Source organism: Pan troglodytes, chromosome 9, assembly GCF_028858775.2.
Source record: "Pan troglodytes isolate AG18354 chromosome 9, NHGRI_mPanTro3-v2.0_pri, whole genome shotgun sequence".
NCBI classification, from domain to species: domain Eukaryota; kingdom Metazoa; phylum Chordata; class Mammalia; order Primates; family Hominidae; genus Pan; species Pan troglodytes.
The window spans coordinates 91308567-91336270 of NC_072407.2; the positions used below are offsets into that span (position 1 = coordinate 91308567).

At 35.5% G+C, this 27704-nt stretch overlaps 1 protein-coding gene across 17 annotated transcripts in view; it reads right to left on the minus strand.

The window, feature by feature from the left end:
* NOX4 (NADPH oxidase 4) overlaps window positions 1-27704 on the minus strand; it is a 174149-nt gene that overhangs the window by 21803 nt on the left and 124642 nt on the right. For 11 of the 17 annotated variants that reach the window (XM_009423943.4, XM_001136540.6, XM_063784378.1 and 8 more), the window contains 3 exons: window positions 15871-15952; window positions 2997-3116; window positions 986-1094 (listed from right to left, as the gene is read on the minus strand). In XM_009423943.4, coding sequence (XP_009422218.2) covers window positions 986-1094; window positions 2997-3116; window positions 15871-15952 — 311 coding nt within the window. Of the gene's footprint in view, window positions 1-985; window positions 1095-2996; window positions 3117-15870; window positions 15953-27704 lie in introns of those variants that run through there. The other 6 variants (XR_010147622.1, XM_001136458.7, XM_016921759.4 and 3 more) reach the window with 2 other exon arrangements.

The following is a 27704-nucleotide window of genomic DNA, read 5'->3' on the forward strand; positions in this document are numbered from 1 at the left end:
TATACACTGAATGATAGAATGACTGACTGAATGAGTGAATGCATGCACAAAGAGGTATATATAATGATATCCATTTCAGCATTCTTTGTAATAAAAAAGTATCTAACATTAGAGAATTGTTCAGTAAACTAGATATATCTATACAATGAAATACTCTAAAAGAATCAGGTGGGTCTATCATCTCTAATTGTTGGCACAGGGAAAAACAATGAGGTAGTTCTAGATGCACTAATACCAAAAAATAGTCAAAACATAGTAATCAATTAATAAAGGAATTTGCATAAACAATATAAATAGTATGATATAATTTATAGAACACTTAAGAGTTACCTCTGTTTACGTAGATTAGGTAGGGAAGGTAGTAAGAGAGGATTTTACTTTATCAGAATTGTTTGAAATATTTGTAGCAAGGATACATATGTGTATCACTTGTATAATGTGAATAAAGATAAATAGGTCAAATGTTACAGGTAGGATAGGAAAAGATTCCTGCTTTATCTCTGCAAAAAATAAAACACAAAATTTGGGATTGTTGAGATTTGTATAGTATACCAAAAAGTCTGGTGATTTGCAGTATTAAAGATGGCAATCAAGAGTAAGTGCTATCAGAACAAAGGATGGAAGGTGTTACAGCAGGAGCCTTCTGGTATTTCCCTCCATTGTCTTCCCTCATCACCTTTAGCCATATACATACATTCCTATGTGAAACACCCTATGTTAAAACATAGAAATGAATGTTTCTATGTTAAAATATATTAGATATATATGCATACTCACAAATATCCATATCTGAAAAGATGTGTGCCTAATTGCTAACAGATATTATCTCTGATTTTTTGTTTAAGAGACTTATTTCTTTCCTTGCTACTTATCTGCATAATTTCTATGGTTTATTCTACGGCAAGCATTTATTGCTTTTGTAATATAAAAGCTATAACATTTTTAATTTGAAAAATTGCAAAACTAGAACCAACCCTAATGTTACCTTGTTATGCAACATACAGAGTAAATCTGCAAACCAACGGAAGGACTGGATATCTCTGCATACCCAAATAAAGTATAGTCTTCTAAGCTTGTATGGTTTCCAGTCATCCCTTTAAAATGAAAATAACATGATAGTGATTAGGATGGCAAACACAAATATTAAAGAATTCGTATATTTTTGAAAGTTTCCTTTTCATTAGTAAGCAACCAATAGAAATATCCAATAGAAACCAACAGAAAAATCAGTCATTTACATTGCAGCGTCTGATAGCACGAGACCTAAATGAATTTAATATGCAATATACTGACTCAAGGATATGACATACTTCATGAATTTAGGTGTTTAAGTGTTAAATGAATTTAAGTGTGAATAATATTCACAAGTATGCATATCATCCATTTCCAGTTGAAGGCCATAACTGAACTGGACCAGAATAATATTGGGCTCTGCATCTCAGAAAAAAACAAGTTTTCAACTTTCAGTGAATTCTATCACAGACTGAGTAGGGCTCCAAAGGTCATTCAGTCTTGCCCTGGCTTTTTGGCAAAATGAGCCAAAACCATTCCAGAAACTTGGTTGTTTATCGCCTCTTAAAAATCATTAAAGAAAGAGATTTCACAATCATGTACGATGTAATGCATTCCAGCAACTCATAATTCCAAGTCTGGATCCCCATTTATAAAGTAGGCTTGAGGTTAAGAAAATTTTCTTCCTTTTTCATAACATTAGGTGTCCAAATAACTTGTAATGTGTTGTCAGAAACAAACTATTTCTGGCTTAGAGCATGATAATTTTTCTAAGAACTGCCAGAAAGTACCAAATTTACATCTAGTATTTAAAACTGAAATAAAATATCATTCAAACACATCACTTAAATTTATTATTGCTTCTTTGGTTCTGCAAAAAAATAGTAAATGGAATAGATTTGAGAATAACTTTCTACTTTCATTTTGCTTTGTGTTTTCATGAGAATATCAATCAATTAACTTTTGCTTATAATCCTGAAACTAAAATAAGTTTTAGTTTAGTATTTCCTGGTCAGACAATTTCACCTTTTTTTTTTTTTTTTTTTTTTTTTTTGGCAGAGTCTCGCTCTGTCACCCAGACTGGAGTGCAGTGGCGCCATCTCCCCTCACTGCAACCCCCACCTCCCAGGTTCAAGAGATTCTCATGCCTCAGCCTCTGGAGTAGCTGGGATTACAGGCATGCACAACCATGCCTGGTTGATTTTTATATTGTTAGTAGAGACAGGGTTTCACCATGATGGCCAGGCTGGTCTTGAACTCCTGGCCTCAAGCGATCCACCCACCTCGGCCTCCCACAGTGCTGGGATTACAGGTGTGAGCCAATGTGCCCGGCCACAATTTCACCTTTGAAGTTACTTTCTTTATTCTGTTGTAAATTTGCTAAGTAATAAATGAAGGAATGATGTGTTCAGTTGTCATCTCAGAAAAGCCTGACCATACTTCAACAATAAACCCAGCCCTTTATTTCCATACCCATTAATGTCTACCTTTTGTCATAATTCTAATATTTTCTGAAATAATTTTATTTACATTTCTCATTGTTTTCTTTTTTACTTGCCCCATTTGAATGTAAGATTTTTAAGGTCAGGGACTCTGTTTTCATTCATTGCTGTCTTCCCAATACCTGTAAGACCTATTGGCACATGGGTGTTCAAAAATATTTGTTGACTGAATGAATGAGTAGATCCACTTACCGCTGATGAGGACATAGAAAATGAAGGATGGAGGCGAATGACTTTTAACAGAGGAAAAGGACAGAGGAGTGCATAACTGTGATATGACATCTTTCTACAAGAGAATATGTTAGGAGCCACAGACCACATGTTGAGAATCACTGAATTATTCCCCTCATCAATCAGGAAATGGAGGTCCTTGATCAACAAGTAGAATAATTCAATAAGGAATTATTTTATACTAAAAAGAGAGATATCGGAAATATTGGCAGTTCTCTATTTGGATTAACAAAATAGATCAAAATGACATACAACAGGGTGTTGAGTATTGATGCAAATGGAGTTACTCCAATGCCTCCAGCCACGCAGAGGCTGACCTCATAGTTCAGTGATTCCTCAAATGGACTTCCAAAAGGACCATCAATATACAGCCTGTAGAGCAGTCAGAAAAAGGTGGGAAAAAAATGAAAATAAGTGAAATTAATTTTCTGTACCATATAGCAAACATGCTGAATGCAATCTCTAGATTTCGTGATGGGTCAGGCCTTATTTCATGGTTTCTCATAGTGATTAGCCTAAAGGAGTAGCAAATGTTGTTTATGAAGTGTCAAGATTAAAATAAATACGTCTGTTTCTAAATGTGCCTTTTCTGAGGGAACCATTAATTAAAAGTATAGGATAATGTAAATATGATCATGCCAGGTAGCTAAGGACAAGTTAAAGCTCTGATCATATTAGATTACTATATATGACTAAATTAAAGTAACAATTGCTTTACTGTGTCTAAATTCAATAAACATTTTTTCAATGGCTAGATCAGTACTGGAAATACTTATTTAAACATTTACTATGTGAACAGAAAAACAGTAGGAGTAAGGAAAAGAATCTAACACTGTCCCTCCTCTTGCCCTGGTTGTTCATAAGTATAGAACTTTACTTACGAACTGATAGCTCTTTAGCTGTAAAGGACAATCACAAAGGAAGCTCTGCAGCTCTAATTACTCTGCTCATGTTTATATATTCAAGTGTGTGTGTGTGAGACAGAGAGAGAGAGAGAGAGCATAGAGAAATCCTTCTTAACTGCAATAGAAATGCTAATTGTTCATATAATATTCATCCTCCCATTCTTTCTTAGTAACAGACAATTAATTTTATTCAGGGAAGCAAAAAGTCCAGCCAAAATACTACATTTCTCAGACTCCCTGCATCTGTTTTGGCTGTGTGACTATATTTTGGCCACTGCCCCCTCCTTCCTACTTGTCTGCTTTCTGAGCTACACACCCACACACACACACCCTCCCCACTCCCCACAAAGCTACTCTTTGGTGTTTTGAAATAACTTTGGACAGGACGACTAGAACTCAGCGTTCTAGTCATTTACCAAGGCTGGGATTCCAGACAAATAACTTTTCCTCTCTAAACTGGATTTCTTTCATCTATAAAAGGGTCAATAAGTTGGGATGCTACAGAAAAAAAGTGTGCTGAGAATTGTAGAGGGCCACACAAATATCAGAAATACATTTTGTTAACGGTATCAATGAGTGCCTACAGTATACTGACAGGCCTTCTGGGAGGCCCAGTATTGATGCAAGAAATGGGCTAAGTCCAGTATGAGCTGGGAAATGTAGGTGGGAATTTGGTTTCAAGGCCCTTAGAGAATCAGTTGTTTTTCATTTGAAATTTTTTTTTTTTTGGTACCAGGAGAGAGAAAATTTTGCTTTTCTTGGAAAAAATAAGAAGATAAAATTACTAGTATTTGATTACTTCTTGACATCTAGTTTTTTGAGGGAGATGGAAACGGAAACTACTTAAACCTTTTTTACATATTTAATCTGATTAATATGTGTGAAATACACTGCGTTTCATTTATGAGCAGTGACTTTCTCCCTATCATAGTACATGTTCTTTAAAAGAATGTTATGTTGCTATTATCATAATATATGTAACCAGATTGTAGAAATTAAAGGCAACTCTTTAAAATCTTGCTATAACATAGTAGAGATGAAATCAACTTCACATATTTTTAAATTTCTGTTGATAACTAATGAAAAGATCCTTTATGAAGGATTGTGTATCTAAGATAATTCTAAGAATAAGAGATATCTTCCTCCCTGACCCACTCAAAAGTATATAAACATTTTTTGACATTTAAGTTTTTCCTTTGAAAGTAGAATTTATTTACATTTAAAAAAACTGATTTAAATCTTTTATTAAGGTTAATGAGTTTCAAGCTACATTTCTGTTTTATGTGGCTGAATGTGAATATACTTGTTAAAGCTTTTAACATGGTGCCTGAACATAGTAAGAGCCTGATAAATATTAAATATTTAAGAATAATATAATAAATATTATATTATTATTAAAAGTAAAGGTTTGTAATTTACAACATTTAATGTTCATATAAGTGTAAATTTTTGAAAAATATTTGCCTTTTAAAATCTTCTCTGATCATCTGTCACTTTAAACAGTTCTTTTAATTAATAAAAAATTTCAAGGGTCTGGTGCAGTGGCTCACACCTGTAATCCCAGCACTTAGGGAGGCTGAGGCAGGAGGATGGCTTAGGGCCAGAATTTTGGGCCCAGCCTGAGCAACAAAATGAGACCCTTGTCTTAAGTATTAGCTGGGCACAGTGGCACATGCTTGTAATCCCAGGTACTAGGGAGGCTGAGGCAGGAGGATGGCTTGAGTCCAGGAGGTTGAGACTGCAGTGAGCTATGATCACACCACTGCACTCCCGCCTGGGTGACAGAGTAAAACTCAGTGTCCAAAAATTTTTTCTTTTTCAAGACATGCCTGAGACTCTTACCTCAGAAACCTAAAATAAGCTATATTAACAATGGATACTCTTCACGGAACATTCAATCCAAGGTTGGTACTGAATGTTCTATGTATATCTTCACTGTTAATCCACACAACAACTTTCATAGGAAAGTATAATGCCCATTTTATTGCATTGGGAACTAAAACTCAAAAAGGTTAAATAATTTTCTTAAGGTCACACTTATATTAAGGGGGGATGACTTTTACTAAATTCATTCTGAGTCTAACTCCAAAGCTTAGTTTGTTAATAATCAGATAATAATCTTTACAATTACCAATTATTTTGGTGAGGGGTATTATATAAAGGTAAAAACAAAAAAAGGTTCCAGGACAATTATCATCTAACAATTCTCTCTTCATGTAGGAAAAAAGTGAGTGTGATAAACTATTCCTCAGGAGAGGATGGTATGGCAGTTTTAGACCATTCTAGTCTCAGGAGATAATCATATCAATAGAAACAATAAACAAAAGGAGTGAGTTTAAAAAGCCCACGATGGTTCTCCCTTGATAGCTTTCAAATTTTACTGTGTATCAGAATTTCCTGTAGGGCTTGTTAAAACACAGAATGCTAGGCCCTACCCCGAGACTTGCTGATTCAGAAGTCTGAGCATTTGTAGTTTTCACCTTTCCTCCAGGAGCTACTGATGTTGCTGATAGAGCAGGTAAGGAGGATCAGGAGTGAGCTGGTACAGGCGGTGATTTTACAGAGGGTCCCCAACTTAGGATGGTTCAATTTAAATGTTTTGACTTTATGATGGAGTGAAAGCAATATGTATTCAATAGAGACTTTACTTAAAATTTTGAATTTTGACCTTTTCCTGTACCAGTAGTATTTGGTACAATATTCTCTCATGATGCTGGGCAGCTGCCACAGCTTCCAGCCAGGCACATGACCATGAACTTAAACAACCAATACTGTACTCTACAGTGTACAGCAGCATTCAATACAGGTAGGTAATTTTTTCAATCCCTGCACCTTTCCCTCCCACATCTTGTATTCCCCAGTGTCTATTGTTTCCATCTTCATGTCTATGTGTACCCAATGTTTAGTTTTCTGTTTTTGCATGTAAACATAAATAAAAACAAATAACCTATTTTCATCTCAATAGATGCAGAAAAAGTTTTTAATAAAATCCAACATCCCTTTATGGTAAAAACCCTCAATAAACTATGCATATAAGGAACATACTCAAAATAATAAGAGCCATCTATGACAAACCCACAACCAACATGATCCTGAATTGGCAAAAGGTGGATGTGTTTCCTTTGAGAACCAGAACAAGACAAGGATGCCCACTCTCACCACTCTTATTCAACATAGCACTGGAAGTCCTAGCCAGAGCAATCAAGTAGGAGAAAGAAAGGAAAGGCATCCAAATAAGAAATGAAGTCATACTATCTCTCTTTGCTGATGATTTGCTTCTATACCTAGAAAAACCTACTCTGCCAAGAGAACTGATAAATGACTTCAGTAGTTTCAGTATACAAAGTCAATGCACAAAAATCAGCAGCATTTCTGTGTACCAGTAATGTTCAAGCTGAGAGCCAAATCAAGAACTCAAGCCCACTTACAATAATTTGTAATTATTATCTAATGCAATCTCATGTTAAAAGGAACATGGTTTGAAAAAAAACCAATTTGATGTTTATCTCTTGGAATTCTGAATGATTCAGTCAAGGCCTTACAAATTAATTAATTTAAAGTCTGTAAGGAAAAAAGTTCTTTGGCAAGGAGTCCCCATAAAATAATCATGCTAACAAAATTATGTTCCAATAACCATTATGAATGGATACATTTAATATAAGATTTTTAAGAAAGGAAGGACTTCAGGCTACTTTGTCGACTGACAATTTCTGCCTAAAAATTAGAAAAAAAAACCCAAATAAACAACAAAAATCCCTCAAACGTAAAAACTAAAGAGTCTGAAAAGATGTATGGCAGCTGAATGCAGGATGGGGTAACAAAGAAAGAAAATGGCTCTCAAAGGCACTAGATGGAGAATTACCTGTGCTTAATCTATCTCCAGAAAGTGGCTACATCCCCAACTTGTTCTGAAATTTTAGCCACCTAATCTCCAGCTATAGACTCGGCTTGGCCCTATCCTTCAACCAATTCTTATCTGAGTCGGGAATGAGTTGTGCTCTCAGTCAGCACTAAGGCTTGTTTATTGCTTGCTCATTAGTCTTGCGCTAACACAGCTTCTTGACTTAGATCTCTGAGCCAAAATCTTTACAATTTAAGCAGTGCCTCAGTTTTACAGTCCTGATGACAGGGTTTAGCCCTGTGAATCCCAGCCCAGGGGTTGGGATCCACTACCTGCTGATAGACCAGCGTCCTTCGGACATCCTACTTGCCTAGTTTTGCAAACATCAGTAGCATTAGGCATTCTTATAACTACATTCCACACTCTAGTCAGAATACTACCTTTTAGATCTCTTGCCATCCAGGTATTCGAATTTCACATACTATATAAAAGAAAGCCTAAATTTAAGGATTAGAAGATGAAAGACAGTAATTCTTTAATGAAAGACATTATGTATACTGTGGAAAATCTTATGAATTACTGTGCTTGTAGAAACTGTACCGGAATAACCACTACCACAAATAGGCAGACACACAAGGGAAAGGGCTCCTTCCTGACTAATCTAAGCAGAGCATATCACCCAGAGCCACGTCTACCAGACAGGACAATGTATTCCTTCTGACAGGATTTAGAATGGATTGAAGATATAAAAGCAGCCCACATGGCAGAGCCTTTCCCCCTGCCCTGAGGCAAGCAATCGCTTTGAGAAATGGCAGAACAGAGCTGACAATGAGAATGGTGATGAGAATTCACTTTTGCAAGAGGCCAGGTGCTTTCTATAATTTTATTTAAATATCACAAAGACTTACAAGAAAGAATTGTGTCATGCATTGGGCATTCCTCAAAGCAACATTAGAAGGAAGGTATCTCCATTATCATCATTTGTAATACAGAACAAAAAGTCAACATAAAGATGCTCAGATTGCCACTCTCCCTCAATCATGAGGACTTAAACCCGAACGTGACTCAAGGGAAAAAGCTTGAAGCCACCCAAAACTCTTTCCTTCTCCCTCTCTCTCCTCCTCTCCTTCTTGCATAATAGTCATCACATTCTGTTAATTATGCCTCCAAACACCCTTAGACATCTATCTGATCTTCCATATTACTATTATCACAGTACGAACCATTATCATTTCCTGCCTGAATATGAAATTGCCCACTAGCTAGTGTGATGGCCCCATGCGGTACCTCATGTACCTCTCTAGTTTCATGAGAAATCTATAAAAATGTAAGTCTAATTATCTTTCTCCTTGGCTTAAAATCCTTTCATAGGTCTTCAATGTCTTTACAACAAAGTCCAAGGTCATTTAAGTGGCAGTCCAGGCCAGATGCAGTGGCTCATATCTGTAATCCCAATATTTTGGGAGGCTGAGGTAGGATGATTGCTTGAGGCTAGGAGTTCAAGAGCAGCCTGTGCAACAAAGACCAGGCCTGTGATAACAAAGTGATAAGACCTATGTCTCTGGTCAGGTGTGGTGGCTCATGCCTGTAATCCCAGCACTTTGGGAGGTCAAGGCAGGCGGGAGGTCACCAGAATCGGGAGTTCAAGACTAGCCTGGCCAATATGGTGAAACCTTGTCTCTACTAAAAACACAAAAATTAGCTGGGCATGGTAGCACATGCCTATAAGCCCAGCTACTTGGGAGGCTGAGGCAGGAAAACTTCTTGAATCTGGGAGGCAGAAGCTGCAGTGAGCAGAGATCGTACCATTGCACTCCAACCTGGGTAACAGATTAAGACTCCATCTCAAAAAAACAAAAAAAAAACCTATGTCTCTAAAAAAAAAATTACATATATATATGTGTATATATATATATATATATATATATATATATATATATATATATGCCAGGCCTGGTGGCACACACCTGTGGTCCCAGCTACACTGGAGGCCAAGGCAGGAGGTTCACTTAAGCCCAAGATGTTGAGGCTGCAGTGGGCTGTGCTGGCACCACTGCACTACAGCGTGGGTGACAGAGTGAGACTTTGCCTCAGAAAACAAAGGGTATTCTAGGCCCTGTCCACATTTCTCCTTATACCTCGACTCCAAGTGTATGTGTGCTTGCACTTGCATGCACACACGTGCTCCACACATACACAGTTTTCAGCTACCTGGGAGTAATCCCTCAATGACCCACCACTTCTAAGTTAAGTATAATTTGAGGGGCCAAACAAATCTGGATTGGAGACCCAGCTCTGCCATGTGACTTTGGGTAGGGCATTTACCTCTTCGAATCTCAGTCCTCTTATCTGTAAAATTAGGGAAACGGTACTACCTAACTTATAAAGGAATAGTAAGAATTAAATTAATAATGCATATAAAGCACAATTCCTGGATGTGTAGTGTTCATTATGTGTTACTATTATAAACAAAAATAACTTGGGCCAGGCACAGTGGCTCACACCTGTAATCCCAGCATTTTGGGAGACCAAGATGGGTAGTTCACCAGGTCAGGAGTTTGAGACCAGCCTGGTCACTATGGTGAAACTTTGTCTCTATTAAAAATACAAAAATTAGCCCGGTGTGGTGGCGAGCACCTGTAAACCCTTCTACTCAGGAGGCTGAGGCAGAAGAATCGCTTGAACCCGGGAGGCGGAGCTTGCAGTGAGCCGAAATCGCACCACTGCACGCCAGCCTAGGCAACAGAGCGAGACTCTGTCTAAAAAATAAAGTAAAATAAAATAAAATAACTTGGCTCAGGATCAGATGACAAGTACATTACAGACATGCAGATTGAACAGAAATTATTAAAGATAGATGATGTCTTGAAGAAGAACTCAAAACTTGGCTAGGAAAGAGAAAGGAGGATAAGCTGGAGAACAGACTGTGGAAAGGTCATCTGAGGCTTTGCAGTTTAAGGGTATTACCCAAAATCACCATTTGAAGTCATTTTTACGTAGCCCATTAGAAATGAGATTGAGGTAGGACATTGCTTTTATTGTCCAAACAATCAAGGTTGTTCTCTGGCAGCAAACCAAGTCAAAAAAGAACAGCTCTAAAATTTGTCATAAATGATATTCCTCTCTCTAAACAGTTCCGATATTAGGAAGCTCAGAGAACTTGATCTTTATGAGAACCAAGTAGAAACAGTTTATTCTTGTATTTTCACAATATTTTTACATACATTGTGGTTAAAACTTCCAGAGCCAATGGGTCATGTTTTGCTGGTTTAATTGCCAAAATGGTTGCAAGTAATTTGTGGATAAAATTATACCAGATGCACTTAATCATTTTACATGTCCAAGCTGTATTTACAAGGATAAAAATATATTATAACTACTCTCTACTCTACATATGTTATGAACCTAAATCCTTCAGAGTTTATTAGCAATAAAACTTGTTTCTTTATCTCCATTTGTTTCCTCCAACCTATAAATCAACAATATGCATTTTGTATTAGATGCACATTCTTTTTTTATTCCTTTCCACTCATCTATCTCTTTCTGACAACTGTCACACCTATTCATGTTCTGAGAATTTTCATGGAGCAATGTCTACAATTACATCCTGATGAGAATGGATGCCCTGGCTTTGACAGTGGGTCAAATAAGAGCTCACAAATGTAAAAATTGATTAATGAACATTCTTGTATTTTAGAAGAGTGTTCCCAAGCACCATTGCAGGTGATATTTTTTAAATGCCTTTCCTTTAAACATATACATACATACACATATACATTTCAGAACCAGTCAGTTCTCTTCATGAATATTTTTCACCTATATAAAGGACATACATTTCCATATTTCATTATTTGTTAGATGTCTCTTGGTAACAGGAAGTTAAAGATTATAGGGACACTATGTTGACTAAATAGAAACCCAAGTCCAAATCCAAACTACCACAGCTCACACTAACCAGTGCACAATGAGTCCATGTTAGTGATGTTATGATCTATGTTGGTTATGCAATGATCTGTAAATACTCTGTGATATGGTATAATTTTATAGGGCAAGGAAGTTGCTTTGTAACCCATATTTTAGGTCTTAAAACATATTTCAATCAGAAAAATGAGGAAAAAATCTCAATGTAGATACATACAACAGTGGTTGTGAATGAAATACATTCTAATTGTTTGACTCATTTTTCAACTTTACAGAACTTTTTTTATGTTACAAAGCTACAAATTCTTTTACTTTCAGTTATCTGCAATGATGAATAAATGTGTGTGTTCTGACTGCAACTACCAACCATTTCTCCTTCTCATTCCCTTACCTGGGACCATCCTCTTCCCTGAGACAAAACAATATTGAAGTTAGGCCAATTAACAACTCTAAAATGGCCTCTAAGTTTCAAGTGAAAGGAGAGTTGCATGTCTCTTACTTCAATCAAAAATTGGACATGATTAAACTTAGTGAGGAAGGCATGTTGAAAGCTGAGATAGGCATAAAATTAGGCTTCTTGTGCCAAACAGTGAGCCAAATTGCTAATGCAAGGGAAAAAGTTTTTGAAGAAAATTTAAAGTGCTACTTCAGTGAACATATGAATAATAAGAAAGCAAATCAGCCTTATTGCTGATATGGAGAAAGTTTTAGTGGTCTGAATGATTAAACCAGCCACAACACAACATTCTCTTCAGCCAAAGACTAATCCAGAACAAGGCCCTAACTCTCTTCTATTCCATGAAGGCTGACAGAGATGTGGAAGCTGCAGAAGAAAAGTCTGAAGCTAGAAGAAGTGGTTCATGAGGTTTAAGAAAAGAAGCCATCTCTATAATATAAAAGTTCAAAGCAAAGCAGCAAGTGCCGATGGAGAAGCTGCAGTATATTATCCAGAAGATCTAGCTGACATAATAGATGAAGGTGACTACACTAAACAACAGATTTTCAATGTAGACAAGACAGCCATCAAGTGGTAGACGCCATCTACGGTATTCACAGCTGGAAAAGAGCAGTCAATGCCTGGCTTCAAAGCTTCAAAGGATAGACTAACTCTTGTCTATGGACTAATGTAGCTGGTCACTTTAAGTTGAAGCCAATGCTCATTTACCATTCTGAAAAACTTAAGGCCCGTAAGAATTATGCTAAATCTACTCTGTTTGCACTCTATAAATAAAAGAACAAAGTCCAGACAAAAACACATCTGTTTATAGATAGCATGGTTTACTGAATATTTTAAGCCCACCAGAAAAAAAAAGAAGATTCTATCCAAAGTATTACTACTCACATAGGCAGTAAGCAAAGCTCACACCAGAACAATAACAATGAAATGGATTCAACCTAAGTGTCCATCAATGGATGACTGGATAAAGAAAATACTGTATATACACATAATCAAATACTGTTCAGGAACAAAAAAGAACAAAATAATGACTTTTGCAGCAATATGGATCAGACTGGAGACCATTACCCTGAATGAAATAACTCAGACACAGAAAGTCAAATACTTCATGTTCTCACTTAAAAGTGGGAGCTAGATGATGTGTACACATGGATGTAGAGTATGGAATGATAGACAGTGGAGACTTGAAAGGTTGCAGGGGGGCTAGGTAGTGGGTGAATAATGAGAAATTACTTATTGCATACAATGTATGTTATTCTGGTGATGGATACCCTAAAAGCCCTGACTTGGCTACTACACAATCTATCCATGTATCAAAATTACATACGTACCACAGAAATTTATACAAATAAATTTTTAAAACTACTGCTCATTGACAATGCACCTAGTCAACCAAGAGCTATGATGTAGATGTACAAGGAGATGAATGTTGTTTGCAGGCTTGCTAACATCACATCCATTTTGCAATCCATGGATCAAAGAGAAATTCTGACTTTCAGTTGTTATTATTTAAGAAATACTTTTCATAAGGCTATAGCTACCATAGACAGTGATGCCTCTGGTAGATCTGGGCAATGTAAATTTAAAAACATCTTGAAAATTATTCACCTTCTAGATGCTATTAAGAACATTCATGATTCATGGGAGGAAGTCATAATATCAACATTAATAGGAGTTTGGAAGAAGTGATTTGAGCCCTCATGGATAACTTTGAGGGGTCCATGACTTCAGAGGAGGAAGTAACTACAAACATAGTATAAATAGAGAACTAGAATTACAAGTGGAGCCTGAATATATGATTGAACTGCTGCAATCTCATGATATAATGTTAATAAATGAAACGTTGCTTACTATGGATGAGCAAATAAAGTAGTTTTGGTTTTGTTGTCTGTTTGTTTTGTTTTTGGAGATGGAGTTTCACTCTGTTGCCCAGGCTGGAGCGCAGTGGCACAATCTCAGCTCACTGCAACCTCCACCTCCTCGGTTCAAGCAATTCTCCCACCTCAGCCTCCCAAGTAGCTGGAAATACAGGCATGTGCCACCACAGCTGGCTAATTTTTGTATTTTTAGTAGAGATGGGGTTTCACCATGTTGGCCAAGCTGGTCTCAAACTCCTGCCCTCAGGTGATCCACCTGCCTCGGCTTCCCAAAGTGCTGGGATTACAGGAAGAAAGTAGTTTTTTTGAGATAAAATCTACTCCTGGTAAAGAAGCTATGAAAATGCTGAAATGACAATTTACTTGATAAAACAACAGCAGGGTTTGAGAGGATTGAGTACAATTTTTAGAGAAATTAGGCTGTGGGTAAAATGCTATCAAACAGCATCACATGCTACAGAGAAATCTTTTGTAAAAGGAAGAGCCAACTGTTGCAGCAAACTTCATGGTTTTATGCTAAGAAATTGCCGCAGGTGCCCCAACCTTTAACAACCACCTTCCTAATCAGTCAGCAACCATCAACATCGAGGAAAGATCATCTACCAGCAAAAAGTTTATGACTTGCTGAAGCCTTAGATGATTGTTAGCATTTTTAACAATAAAGTATATTTTAATTAAGGGATGTACATAGTATTTCTAGACATATCTAGGGTACTGCACACTTAAAAGACTACAGAATACTGTTAAAATTACTTTTATATGCACTGAGAAACTAAAAAAAAAGTGTGACAGCTTTATTGCAGTATTGACTTTATTGCAGTGGCCTAGAATCAAACCCACAATATCTCTGAGGTATTCCTGTAGCTGCAAATAGATAACCACCTGAGAAACTACTATGACTACCCTCTTCAAGCAAAGGCATTAGGCAAACTGTAAGCCTAAGAGGCAGAAAAGCACGCATCATCAGCCTCTGCCAACAGCCACTGTAAGTAAAAATACAAATAGGCGTGCACCAATCCTTTTGGGCACATTCATGCTCCTGGTCAACATGTACATATAGAGCAAAGTATGCATTCAAGGCTGTATAGACACATGTATGTCTTTGTGTGTGTTATCAGGGGATTGCAAGTTTATTGCTAAAAATTAAGCCTGGATTAAAATTTGAAACAATGCACAAGCAATATAATTAGGATTCTGCATTTATTTTTGTGATCATAATTAAGTGAGTATGACCAAAGCTAAGTATTAGAGGGAAAATAATTTCCCCAGAAAGCAAAGTTTATGAATACTTGAAAAAACTCTCAAAGCGATCAAAGAATTTGGCATAGTGATTAGAAGAAATACGTATAAACCAAATTCTATTCCTTTAAGTTGATGGCCTTTCTTTTCCATTTCAGATATTAGTTTATTTATTCTTTAGCCTGTTGCACACTAACTATTAAAGAGAGTTAAACACTCATAGAGGAGGCCCCAAGATGCCACAGGAATGATCAAGATTCAGCATGCATCAGTCTTTAGGGAAGGATATGTGTTATAAGAGTCCTGGTATTTCCTTAACCTTTGGGAAGATGAAGGCATATTCCTTCAACAAGGACATACGCTTGGGGCATCTATGAGAAGGAAAGGTCTGCTTCATATAACAAAGCGTCAGAAGATTTCACTTCCCCAGTTTTCAATATGATAAATAAGAATATATAGAGATTGTCAAAAATCATATCTAGCCCATGGTTATTTTGAAAATGACTTGCTACAATATAAATGAATCCTTGCATTTAAAGGACAGTAAATAGAAAACCAGATGAGGTATCACTGACAAAATACTGTCCCTGTTGATATGGCATCAAGCAAAAAGAACCAGACACAGATGCACACAGCATGTTGTCTGCACTGTGCAGCAGCTCCTCAGTCAAAGCTGGGTTGCAATTACAAGTAAGTATTTCTTCTATGACCCAGCTGCAAGGAGCCTGAGATATTATATTGCAGAAGATGTCTTAGTTAGTTAGGGTAAGTTATTCAAGATTTTCAGAAATTTTAAGAAAGATTACATTTTGTTTTTGCCTGCCCAAATCTCTCCCAGCACTATGCCCATTGCCTCGTCAAAACCCAGTGAACTCCTTTTGCTTACTTGGGATAATTTCTAGATTGAATGAAGGGCAGAATTTCGGAGTCTTGACTAGATGGAGGCAGTAGTAAATCTCGAAATCGTTCTGTCAAAAGAAAAATAAACATCAAGCTGTGAAAAGATAAAAGTCATGAAAATAATTTCAAAATGGATGTATTTCCTATTGGTTTATTTTGTTAGACATTTTGACTGTATATCCATCCTTTATTAGAAATTTACCCACCATTTTATGTATTACTAATATATATATATATAGTGTATGTATGTGTGTGTGTGTATATATATATATGGATGGATTATAATATTTTAATCATAAATATATATGTAGCCATTAAGGATAAATAGGTATAAATATATAAATAATATATATTCATATATATTTATTTTAAATATATAAAATTAAGCCTGGATTAATACTTGAAATAGTTATATTTATCCTATAAATATACATAATATATACATTTCTACATATACATATTTCTCATATATAAATATAAAAATATATATTTTTTCCTTAATAGTAACATATATCTTTATGATCAAATCTTATCATTGAAAGGCTAGAGAAAATATACATGACCAATAAACATACTAAGAGATGCACAGTCTCTTTAGTAACCCATGCAATGTGAATCAAAACCAGACACCATTAACTAGCATTTACATCATGTAGCATTCAATTGACAGAAATTAGTCTCCCAAGACCAAGTGTTGGAGAGGATGTTGATCAACCTAAGCTCTTATACACTGCTGGTGGGAGTCCAAGTTGGTACAATAGCTATTGAAGACAATTTGGCATTACCATTTAAGTTTTACTTTTGCAAAGTCTGTGCCCCAATATTTCCATTCTCAGGGATACACCCTGCAGAAACTTTCACATGTGTCTTAGACAGCAAGTATGAGAATGTTCACAGTAGCACCACTCATAGAACAGCATAAATGGAAGCAGCTCAGTTGCTCATTGACATGAGAGAATGGACACTTGTGCTTATTCACAAAATGAAGTACTAACTGAAGTGAAACTGAATGATTTTATTTACAAATAAAAACCTAATGAATCATATTAATATAATGTTGAGTGAAATAAAATCTCAGCAGATTACATGTAACAGAACATAATTTTTATTGAGTTAAAAAAACTAAGCAATGTATTATTTAAGTATGATATATATGAAATAAAGCAAACCAATTAAAAAGGAAGGACATGCACAATTCAGAATAATGATTATCTTTTAGGAAAGATAGGGGGATGAAATAGGAGAGAAGCAAAAGGGTAAATGTAAGTAATTGTTGGTGTTTCATATGTATTAATTGTAATATCATAAATGAATAAATGAATAAGTGAATGATGGCCAGGAAAAGACCAATAATGACTGCATATCATGAGCTAAGAATTGATTTAGTAAACTTCAGTGCATATGAATTCATAATGAAGAAAAGAGAGAAAATAGGAGGGGGAGGGGAAGAGGAAGGGGGAAAAAAAAGAAGGACAAAGAAGAAAATCCTAGATGTTACCTTGGAAATACTTACGTTGCATAGCTATCTGCATGGCATAGAGTATGCACATTTTCAGGAATAGGTATGCATTACCTCTAGAGTCATACCTGTGGAAAGGCTTCCTTGATCCCTCCATTACTTTTTTGTTCTCTCCTCCTGCCCAATTTGGAATAGGCTGGACCTACTGTATACTCCCAGTACAACTTGTGCTTCCACCTTCACAGAGTTTATCACACTATGTTTTATTGTTATATGTATTTATCTCTCTATCCCTCTTTCCTCTTCTAGTAGATGAGTATTGTGCCACCAAGATACAGAACATTATCTGATACATAATTAAGGTGCTGGATAAATATTTGTTGAAGAAATATTTCCAACATCTATTTTTACTGGAGAAAACTGTTTGTTAAGGTTAATCATAATAACTCCCAGCAGAGACCAAACGGTCATATATCAACCATGAACAGCAAGTGGACCCATACTCCCATCTTGACACAGTCGCACAGTCAGGCTTAGATAGTATGCAAAGCTAACACTCCCCAGCTGCAGTAAATCCTTCACTAACTGAAGGTGAGCATTTCCACAAAATGATGAAAATATATACGTGATGACAATTGCCATTTCCTAGTTTATGAATAGCTAGATGTTAAATTATTTGGAATACGGCAGTCACAAAGTGGCCAGTGCTTCCTGAGAAGTAGAATGTATATTTTATCTTCATATTTATTAAAACATACTGAATCAGAGATACATAACTGGCTTCTACTGTTTTTTTTTCTCTCAAAATTCTGACATTTCTTACAACATAGGTGAGGAGGAACTAATGAGATCCAAACACAGATGTGCTTACACTCTGAAGTCTAGAAATCCAAAAAAACACTCTGTGTTTTTCTCTAATTATACTCTTTAATATTAGTTCACATTTTTAAATATTATATTATTGGCTGATATTACTCTGTTTAATTTATAAAATTAACATTTCTTTCAATCAAATGACTAGTAAACTTTCTGATGATAAATAACCCATGGTTTTCAGTCTACTTGCCAATTTATGCGGTACTCATTAAATGAGTAATGTGTAATGCTCTATCTTTTCAATTTTTTTCCCACTTAGCCTTTTCCTAAAATGAGTCTTGAAAAATCAAGCCAAAACCCAACAGCAAACAAGAACTTTACGTATCAAGTAAAGAACTGTTAAATCAAACAGCTATATGTGTTATGATATTCCTTGAAAGGTAATAGTATAAATTAAAGTTTAGTGAATTTCTCCCAAACTTGTTAAAAGCAAACAAAAATCGGAATTCTTAGCGCACACAACTATAATACATCCTTTTCGCAGCAATAAGTTTTTCTCTTTTTACATAACCATAAAGGACATATGACAATAATTCCAGAGAAAAGAATCTCTGTAGATGACATATTGACAGGACTAAAAACACATACACAGATGCACACGTGTGTGTGCATACACACACACACACATAGAGCAAAAGCAGCAAAAAAGACATCACTTATAAAGCTATAAGGAAATCTATAACTAATGTTCCTATATTTGGAACATCCTTTAATCAGATTATCATAAATACAAAGAATACCAAGCAAACATCTTGAATAGCTATCGTGGTTGTCAAAAAGAGTTCATAGGCAGGGCATGGTGGCTCACACCCATAATCCCAGCACTTTGGGAGGCTGAGGCGTGTGGATCACCTGAGTTCAGGAGTTTGAGACCAGCCTGACCAACATGGTGAAACCCTGTCTCTACTAAAAATACAAAAAATTAGTCGGGCATAGTGGTGGGTGCCTGTAATCCCAGCTACTCAGGAGGCTGAGGCAGGAGAATCACTTGAACCCAGGAGGCGGAGGTTGCAGTGAGCCGAGATCATGCCATTACACCCCAGCATGGGCAAGAAGAGTGTAACTTAATCTCAAAAAAAAAAAAAAAAAAGAAAAGAAAAGAAAGGGTTCGTATATACATAAACAGAAAGTAAATACAGAACTTTAAAAGCATGTCTTTTAAAAAAATTTTATTTTTATCATGATATTAATAAATTCTTAAATGTGAACAATTAATTTTATCTTATAAAGGCATACTGATTATTCATTTATTTCTTTATAAAATAGATAAATGATAACAATTATCCTTAGAAAAGTTCAAGTAAATGTAAAAATTATTTATAATTATTTAGTTCTTTAGTCTCACAGATTTTTGCCTATCAGTTATTTAATTAGCATCCTATTGTCTATTTGATTATGAGGAAAAGGCCAAAATAATTTGATGTTTTATTTGTTAAGTAAAAAAGAAAAGATATATTAATGCTACTTCTTTTGCAACAAAATGTCAAACCAGATGATCTACTTTCTCAGCAGGCTCAAACTGTTTCTTAAGAAAATGGCACAGTTATCCAAATATTACAGCTCAGTACTTTCACAGGACTTCTTAGAAGAAATTCATTAAAGCCACTGGAAAAAAAAAAACAACAGGATTTTCTGCGAAGTGATACTGTGATGAGCTGACTAACGATGTGATAATGTCTGAACGTGATTTTCTACCAGTAGGAGATCTATCTTCATTAACACAAGCTGTTGTAGACCTTCATCCACTCTTTCTTTCTCCCATTCAATCAACAAAAAGATTATGAGGCCCTTAGACCTGGATGACATACTGCACACAATTACATTAATTTGCATTCTCTGGTTAATCAACTGTGACACAATATACTTAATTATTTGAAAACAAAGATGAGAAAATTAAAATCCTCTTTCCATTTCTAATTGAAACTTTTTCTACATCTTTTTGTGACCAAGATGTTTCATGTTCTCCTTTGCAGAAAATGACCAATCTCTAATCCACCCCAATATGCAGAATATACCAAATGCAATAAGGATTTACATAACAATAAAAAGCAGTAGACTTTTTTTTTTTTTTTTTTTTTTTTGAGATGGAGTCTTGCTCTGTCACCCTGGATGGAGTGCAGTGGCATGATCTCAGCTCACTGCAACTTAGCAGTATGCAAACCTATTCCTGGGATGAGAAGAAAATAAAACCTCTTACCACTACAAAAAAAAGAAAGAAAAAAATATATAAAAAACAAAAGTAACAATGATTAATGCCATTCTTGTATAACCTAAAGATCCTTTGCATCTAGAGATGTGATCACTGTCACATAATTAGTTTTTTTAACAGCAACCTAAGAAAGACCTATTGTTTGCTAGAGAGACTCAGACAGGTTTTGCCAATTCCAAATCATTGTTTTCCTTCAGGTAATCCCCCTTCCCTAACTGCCTCTCTATAACCTCCTCTATAAAATTGAATATTTTAACTGTTTTGAGTATTAGATTTTTCAGGGTAATAAAAAAGTCATATAAAATATTTCTAAGAGAGACAGTATTTCCCTAAACAAAAGGTACTTGAACAGAAGTTCTTTGCATTTTTATTAATAGGTTAATTTTTTTATCTTTCTGTTAATGCTCACATTATACTAATTTGCCAGTTTTATTTTTTTTTAAATGGCATCAAAACAAAATCCTTAAGGGACATTAAAGATTAAGACTCTATTAAAGTCTTTACCTTAGTTTTAAGAACACCTAGTATATTGTAACCTATTAATAGTATTAGAAGTTACATTGCAAGGAATCAGACAGTACTTCATACCCCAAAAAGGGCCAATAAGATGAATGCACCATAATATCGATATTATTTCACATTTTTTTGGCAATATAGGCTGAGGATTACTTCTTAATGCAGGAAATATTATCAGAGAGTATACATGAGAAAGGAGATACCAAAGGACAAATCTTTCTTCACTCATACAGTCTGCAGTATTTAGCAGCAACAGGTCATAAGAGAAAAGACACCGTTGCCAAGTAGATCTTAAGTATTCTTACCACACACAACAAAGGTAACTATTTGAGGTGATGAATACGTTAATTAGCTTGAGTGTGGTAATCACTTCACAATGCATATGTATACCAGAGATATGTACTCCCTGAAAATACATAATTTTACTTGTCAATTATACCTAAATAAAGCAGAAAAGAAATTCTCTTGGAAAAAGAAAAAATAAAAGAAACAACACTCAACTGGTTGTCAGAGAGCCTGAGTTCTTGACCTTAGTCTGCCTCTATTCTTAATTCCTTTTCTGAACTCACAACTGAGTCAGATGAGTTCAGTGATCTTTAAGCCACCTTTTAACTTTGAGTTGCTTAAAAAATATTTGCTTATATTCTCAAACTTTGCATCTGACAAAGGACTAGTTTCCAGAATCTACAAGGAATTAAAACAAATCAGCAAGAAAAAAACAAATAATCCCATCAAAAAGCGGACAAAGGACATGAGTAGACATTTCTCAAAAGAAGACATACAACAGCTAACAAACATGAAAAAATGGTCAACATCACTAATCATCAGGGAAATGCAAATTAAAATCACAATGAGATGCTACCTTACTACTGCAAGAATGGCCATAATTAAAAAGTCTAAAAACAATAGATGTTGGTGTGGATGTGGTAAAAAGGGAACACTTTTACACTGCTGATGGGAATGTAAATTAGTGTAAATGACTATGGACAATACATGGAGATTCCTTAAAGAACTTAAAGTAAAACAACCATTCAGTCCAGCAATCTCACTACTAGGTATCTACCCAAAGGAAAAGAAGTCATTACATGAAAAAGACACATGCACATGCATGTTTACAGCAGCACGATTCACAACAATAAAGATATGGAACCAACCTAAGCGCCCATCAACTAACAAGTAGATAAAGAAAATGTGGTATATATACAACATGGAATACTACTCAGCCATAAAAAGGAACAAAATAATGTCTTTTGCAGCAACTTGGATGGAGCTGGAGGCCATTATTGTAAGTGAAGTAACTCAGGAATGGAAAACTAAATATCCTGTGTTCTCACTTACAAGTGAGAGCTAAGCTAAGCTTTGAGGACTCAAAGACATAAGAAAGATATAATGAACCTTAAGAACTCTGGAGCGGGAATGTTAGAAGTCGGGTGAGGGATAAAAAACTACATATTGGGTACAGTGTACATTGCTTGGGTGATGGGTGCACTAAAATCTCAAAAATCACCACTAAAGAATTTATACATGGAACCAAAATCTACCTGTACCCCAAAAACTATTGAAACAAAACAAAACAAAAAAGAATATTTGCTTAAGGAATGAAAAGAAATTTAATTAAAGTCACTGAAAGGGAGTGGGGCCACATGTCTTTGTTTGACTGAGACTATTCTGGTTTATGCCTGCTGTCCTAGCATCCTGCTCCATTTCATATTCACATGAGATTTTATTTTTAATTAAATATTAATAAGAAAATAAGCTAGGGGTCATGTAGTTGATACAGAGAAGTATCCCCCAAGTGCCTCTTCAGTGAAGAACTTGTTGCCCAGCTGTGGAGAGCGCAGTTGGCAGGCAATCTCCATCTGTCAGTTCCATCAGGGTCAGCCTCAGATGCAAAGCAAATACCTCTCACAGAGCAGCTCACATCCAGTGACTGAACAAGGCAAGGATATTTCAGCACTACGCAGGCAACTCTGATGGGCAATATTTGCTCTAGATCTTCCCACCAATTTGGCTGGGCTTTGTTGAACCTGCCTTGTTTCAAATTCTTCCTTCCCCCAAACCCTCTTTGTTCTCTTTCCTGTCATGGGTATTGATCCCTAATAAGCATTTTACATTACACACACACACACACACACACACACACACACACACACACACACACACACCTTCTAGCTAATCCAACCTGAAACACAGGTGCTTCATAGATCTCCACTTTGTACTGAGAACTTCTACCAAGTTCTCGGCTACTGTGGGGTGTGATGCATGTGCATGTGTTTAAGTAGAATAAAGATCAGCAATAAATCATTTCTCTTTTTCCAGAACCTTCCAGATGTAACATAAATAACACCTCTGTGGCATGTGCAGGCGGTCACTGTCAATCCATTTTGATTACTCTTCCAGCCATGCTGTCCAGTATCTTGATCATGCCCGCCTTGACTCTATCAGTTAAGTATTGCCTGTTGGCTCCTGATCACATATAATAGCTTTTTATTTTATCTATATCTTGTTTGAATTTTTAATGTTTAGATTTGTTTGAATTTTAGTTTTCAGTATTTATCTAAAAGTAATCTATCAATCATCTATCTATACGTGTGTGTGTGTATATATATATATATATTTAAAGAGTAGATGTAGGGCATGGATGTGCACACTACCACACATGAACATACCTTCAAGAGTAGTTGTCATTCATTCATACTCCCCATATTATAGATCTCGGAGTATTATCCCCTCCTCCACCTACCAAGGAAAACACCACACCAATGCAGACACACAATACACACAAACACACACACATGATGCTTGAAATAGAAGGTACAAATGAGTTTTCTCACAACATGTAGGAATTACTATTTAAATATGTAGACACAAAATGTGAACACCTAAAATAAGTAATTTCTCAGTAACATTTCTGAGCATGCACTGTAAGTCAGGCACCAACTGAGGTTCTTCATGGGCTAAAGGTCTAGCAGAGAAGAGTCTAAATAATGTGCTTCTTTCCTTTTTAAAATAATTTTGTAATTACATTCTAAATTCTTTATCAAAAGATACAAATGCTACAAGTAAATAAGTGCTAAAGGTATGCTCTGAGAGTTTGGAATAGAACAGTCAGCTTAGCCTGGATATGCTGGTAATGAAAAGCAAAAGAAGCGGAGAGGTTTTATAAAAAATAAAACAAACCAACAAAGGAAGTCCTTTTGAGCCATGGTACTAGATAAGGTGAACATTTTTGCTCTGTTACATATATATCAATAATCTATAATGATAGAAAATTTAGAATTGAAAATAAAATCAATATTTTGGATAATCAGAATTTCATCAAAGCATGTTTTATTCACTTTTTCACTCATCTAACAAACTTTTATTGAGTACCTATCATTTGTCACATACTGTGAATAAAACAAATTATTATCACCAAGGCAGCTCTGTTTATTAAGCACACACAGAAAATGCCAGGACAACAAAAGAACTTCAATGCCATTATAGCTACTTGAAAAGAATTTAGAATGTAATTACAAAATTATTTAAGAAGGGAAAGAAGCACATTATTTCTAGGGATTTAAAGAAATTAATGGTTTGTCAAAATTTGGTGTTTATTTTCCTTAGAAGTATGCATATTAATCTTAGAAAAACAAATTCCTTCTAAAAAGAAGAATTAAAGGGCAAACTTAGAGTATATCCATACCAACTAGAAAGATATGGAGCATACATCTCCCTACTGAAAAGTTTGTTTAAATCAAGCGAATGTCCTTTATTACCATGGTAACTCAATAATAATACATGGTAATGCATAGTAATACATGGTAACTGAATAGTAGCAATACAATAGTAACAATGTTGCTATTTAAACTATTGGTTTCAGATAAACATGAGAGGCTCTCAAATTAGTACTACTTTACATAAACCAGGAAATCAAGTTGCAACTTATTGAAGATATAGGCAGGCCAGGTGTGGTGGCTCATGGCTACATTCCCAATATTTGAAAGCTTGAGGCCAGGGATTTGAGACCAGCCTGGGCAACACAGCAAGACCCTTGCTCTTCAACAAAGTTTAAAAAATTAGCCAGATGTGGTGGTATACACCTGTAGTCCTCGCTACTTGGGAAGCTGAGACAAGAGGATTGCTCAAGCCCAGGATTTTGAGGCTGCAGTGAGCTATGATTATGCTACTGCACACCAGCCTAGGTGACAGAGTGAGACCCTGTCTCTCTCTCTCTTTCTCTCTCTCTGTATGTGTGTATATATATGTTTACATACACACATACATATATACACACACATATATATTTGCCTATATATATGACATATGTAGACAAATCTTGTGTCATAAGATTCTAGGATTCAAATGAAAATGATTTATAATTCTAGAAGAAAATAAAATGATTTACAATTCCAGAAGAAAAAACCCTATCACTTGCATGTTCTGGTTATATAAAACTATCTTTTTTGGAAATATTAAGGCCATGTCAAAGCAATATAAAAAACAGAACTTTATACTGTCTTACATAAGGGGAAAAAAATCCCTAAACCCATACATGTAATTTTCAGAAGATGAGATGTATGTACAACCAGAGCTAATGAATGAATAAGAACACTAATAGGAAAACAAAATAAGCAACATAAAAATCCTCTACTTGACATGCATTCTCCATAGTATTCCTGTAATATTTTCTGAACTATACCAAAATTTATCTACTATCATTCACACATTATGTGGAATTGAATTATCTGTATCTTAGAATTTATTTCTTTCAAAATAATTATACCACTTTACAGCAATAATGAACTGAGAAATTAGGAAACAACTCCCTCAATTTGGTATGTTGTAGACAAGGAAACTAAAAACCAACCAGCTGGCTGATTGTCTCAAGGTCACATGGCTAGAAAGAGGCAAAGATACTTAAAGAAAAGACAAAAACAAAACAAAAACACTCACAGTCCAGGGTTCTTTCCACTGCCGTCATACTGCCTTATTCTCTCCCGAGAATATACAGTACTCCCTTTTCTCCCCTCCCTCCTTTTACTTTCTTCTTGCCTAAGGATTACAGGATAAGAGAAAGCTTAGCAGGGTCATATGCCATCTGCATGCCTCAACATCTGGTACTTTTAAATACTGTAAGGTCTGAAGGTAGACAATGCAGTATTACACAAAGGAAGAATATTTAATGGATCCTTTTATTTCCAGGGGGAGCAGAGTGATAAAAGTCTATTTCTGTGATACTCATTATTTTGCTTCTTATTTGTTTAACACACTATTTAAAAAAAATCAAAAGCAGTTTTTGAAAGAACTACAGACAGACTTCTTGGCCCCTAAATACATCAATGAATCAATGCCTAGAACTGGATTTCTTATAAAATATAAATTGTCGTTTATTGCCACAGAGGCTAAACTATAACAAAAAATGAAAGAGGGTGGGAAAAAAAAAACAGTTTCAAAGAAAGTGAAGGCAAATAACAGACATTGTTGGGTAAACACATTATTGCTACTAAGCTTTCTACAATCCACCTTTTAAGAAAAATGTTATATTTTCATTTGTCACATCAAATGCATTTTTTTTTTAACAATGTTGGCTTTCATCAAAAGAAACACCTCAGACTGATCAAGACTCAGCTCCATACTAATTCAGTTCCTGGCTTCTGCAGAAACTGAATATATCTTAGATGTGTATTCAAGAAAAAACAGGCCATTTTATCCAAGACCAAGACCACCCCCACAAAACAAAAAATAAAACAGGAGATTTTCTTTTATGTTTTATGAAGATCAAATCTAAAGAACCGAGCAAATAAAATCAATGCCATGCAATATATGGGCCTTTAAAGCCAATAGAAAACAGCCATGTAGTGAGTCTTCTCTGTTCTTAAATAGAAGATGTCTTGGCCGAAGACCAAGACTATGGATCAGGGAAAAACAACAAGCAAATACATAAAATGATTAGCAAGTGTATCAAGAAAATGAGTACTTAAAAATGTTCCTGATAATAATGATAATGGCACAAAACCCTTGTCCTTTTGCTTCCTTTGAAATTACTTAGTCCATTAACGCTAGGCTCATTTGGCAAACTGACATATGCCTTCTTAGCCATTCAGTACATTATGTGGTGTTTTTGACATTGATTAATAAATTATGTTACCAGGAAAATCCCTCATAATTCTTATTTTCTTCCATGTTACATAGTAAAATCAAGTAGAAAATACTGGATAACAGAGACTCTAAGCAACTTTTAGGAACAGAACAATTCTAATAAAAATATAAAAATCCATAAAAAGAAACCACTTCACCATAATAACTCTACTTCCAGGTCCAGTAATTGTATGATTTGTTTATTTTCAAAACTAAAAAGTAACATTTTGGCCAGGCACAGTAGATCACTCTTGTAGTCACAGCACTTTGGGAGGCCGAGGTGGGCTGATCGCTCGAGCCCAGGAGTTTGATTAGCCTGAGCAACATGGCAAAACCCTGCCTCTACAAAAAATATAAAAATTAGCCAGGCATGGTGGTCTGAGCCTGTGGTCCCAGTTACTCAGGAGGCTGACATGTGAGGATCCATAGATCCTTCCATAGATCCTGGAAGGTCAAGGCTGCAGTGAGCCATGACCATATCACTGCACTCTAGCCTGGGAGACACAGCAAGACCTGTCTCTAAAAACTGAAAAGAAAAAAAAAAAAAAAAAAAAGGAACATTGTGAAAATTGGATAGAAAACAAAAATTTGGTATTTACTCCTATGTTTGGGTTTGTAAAATGGCTGGAACGAATAAAAC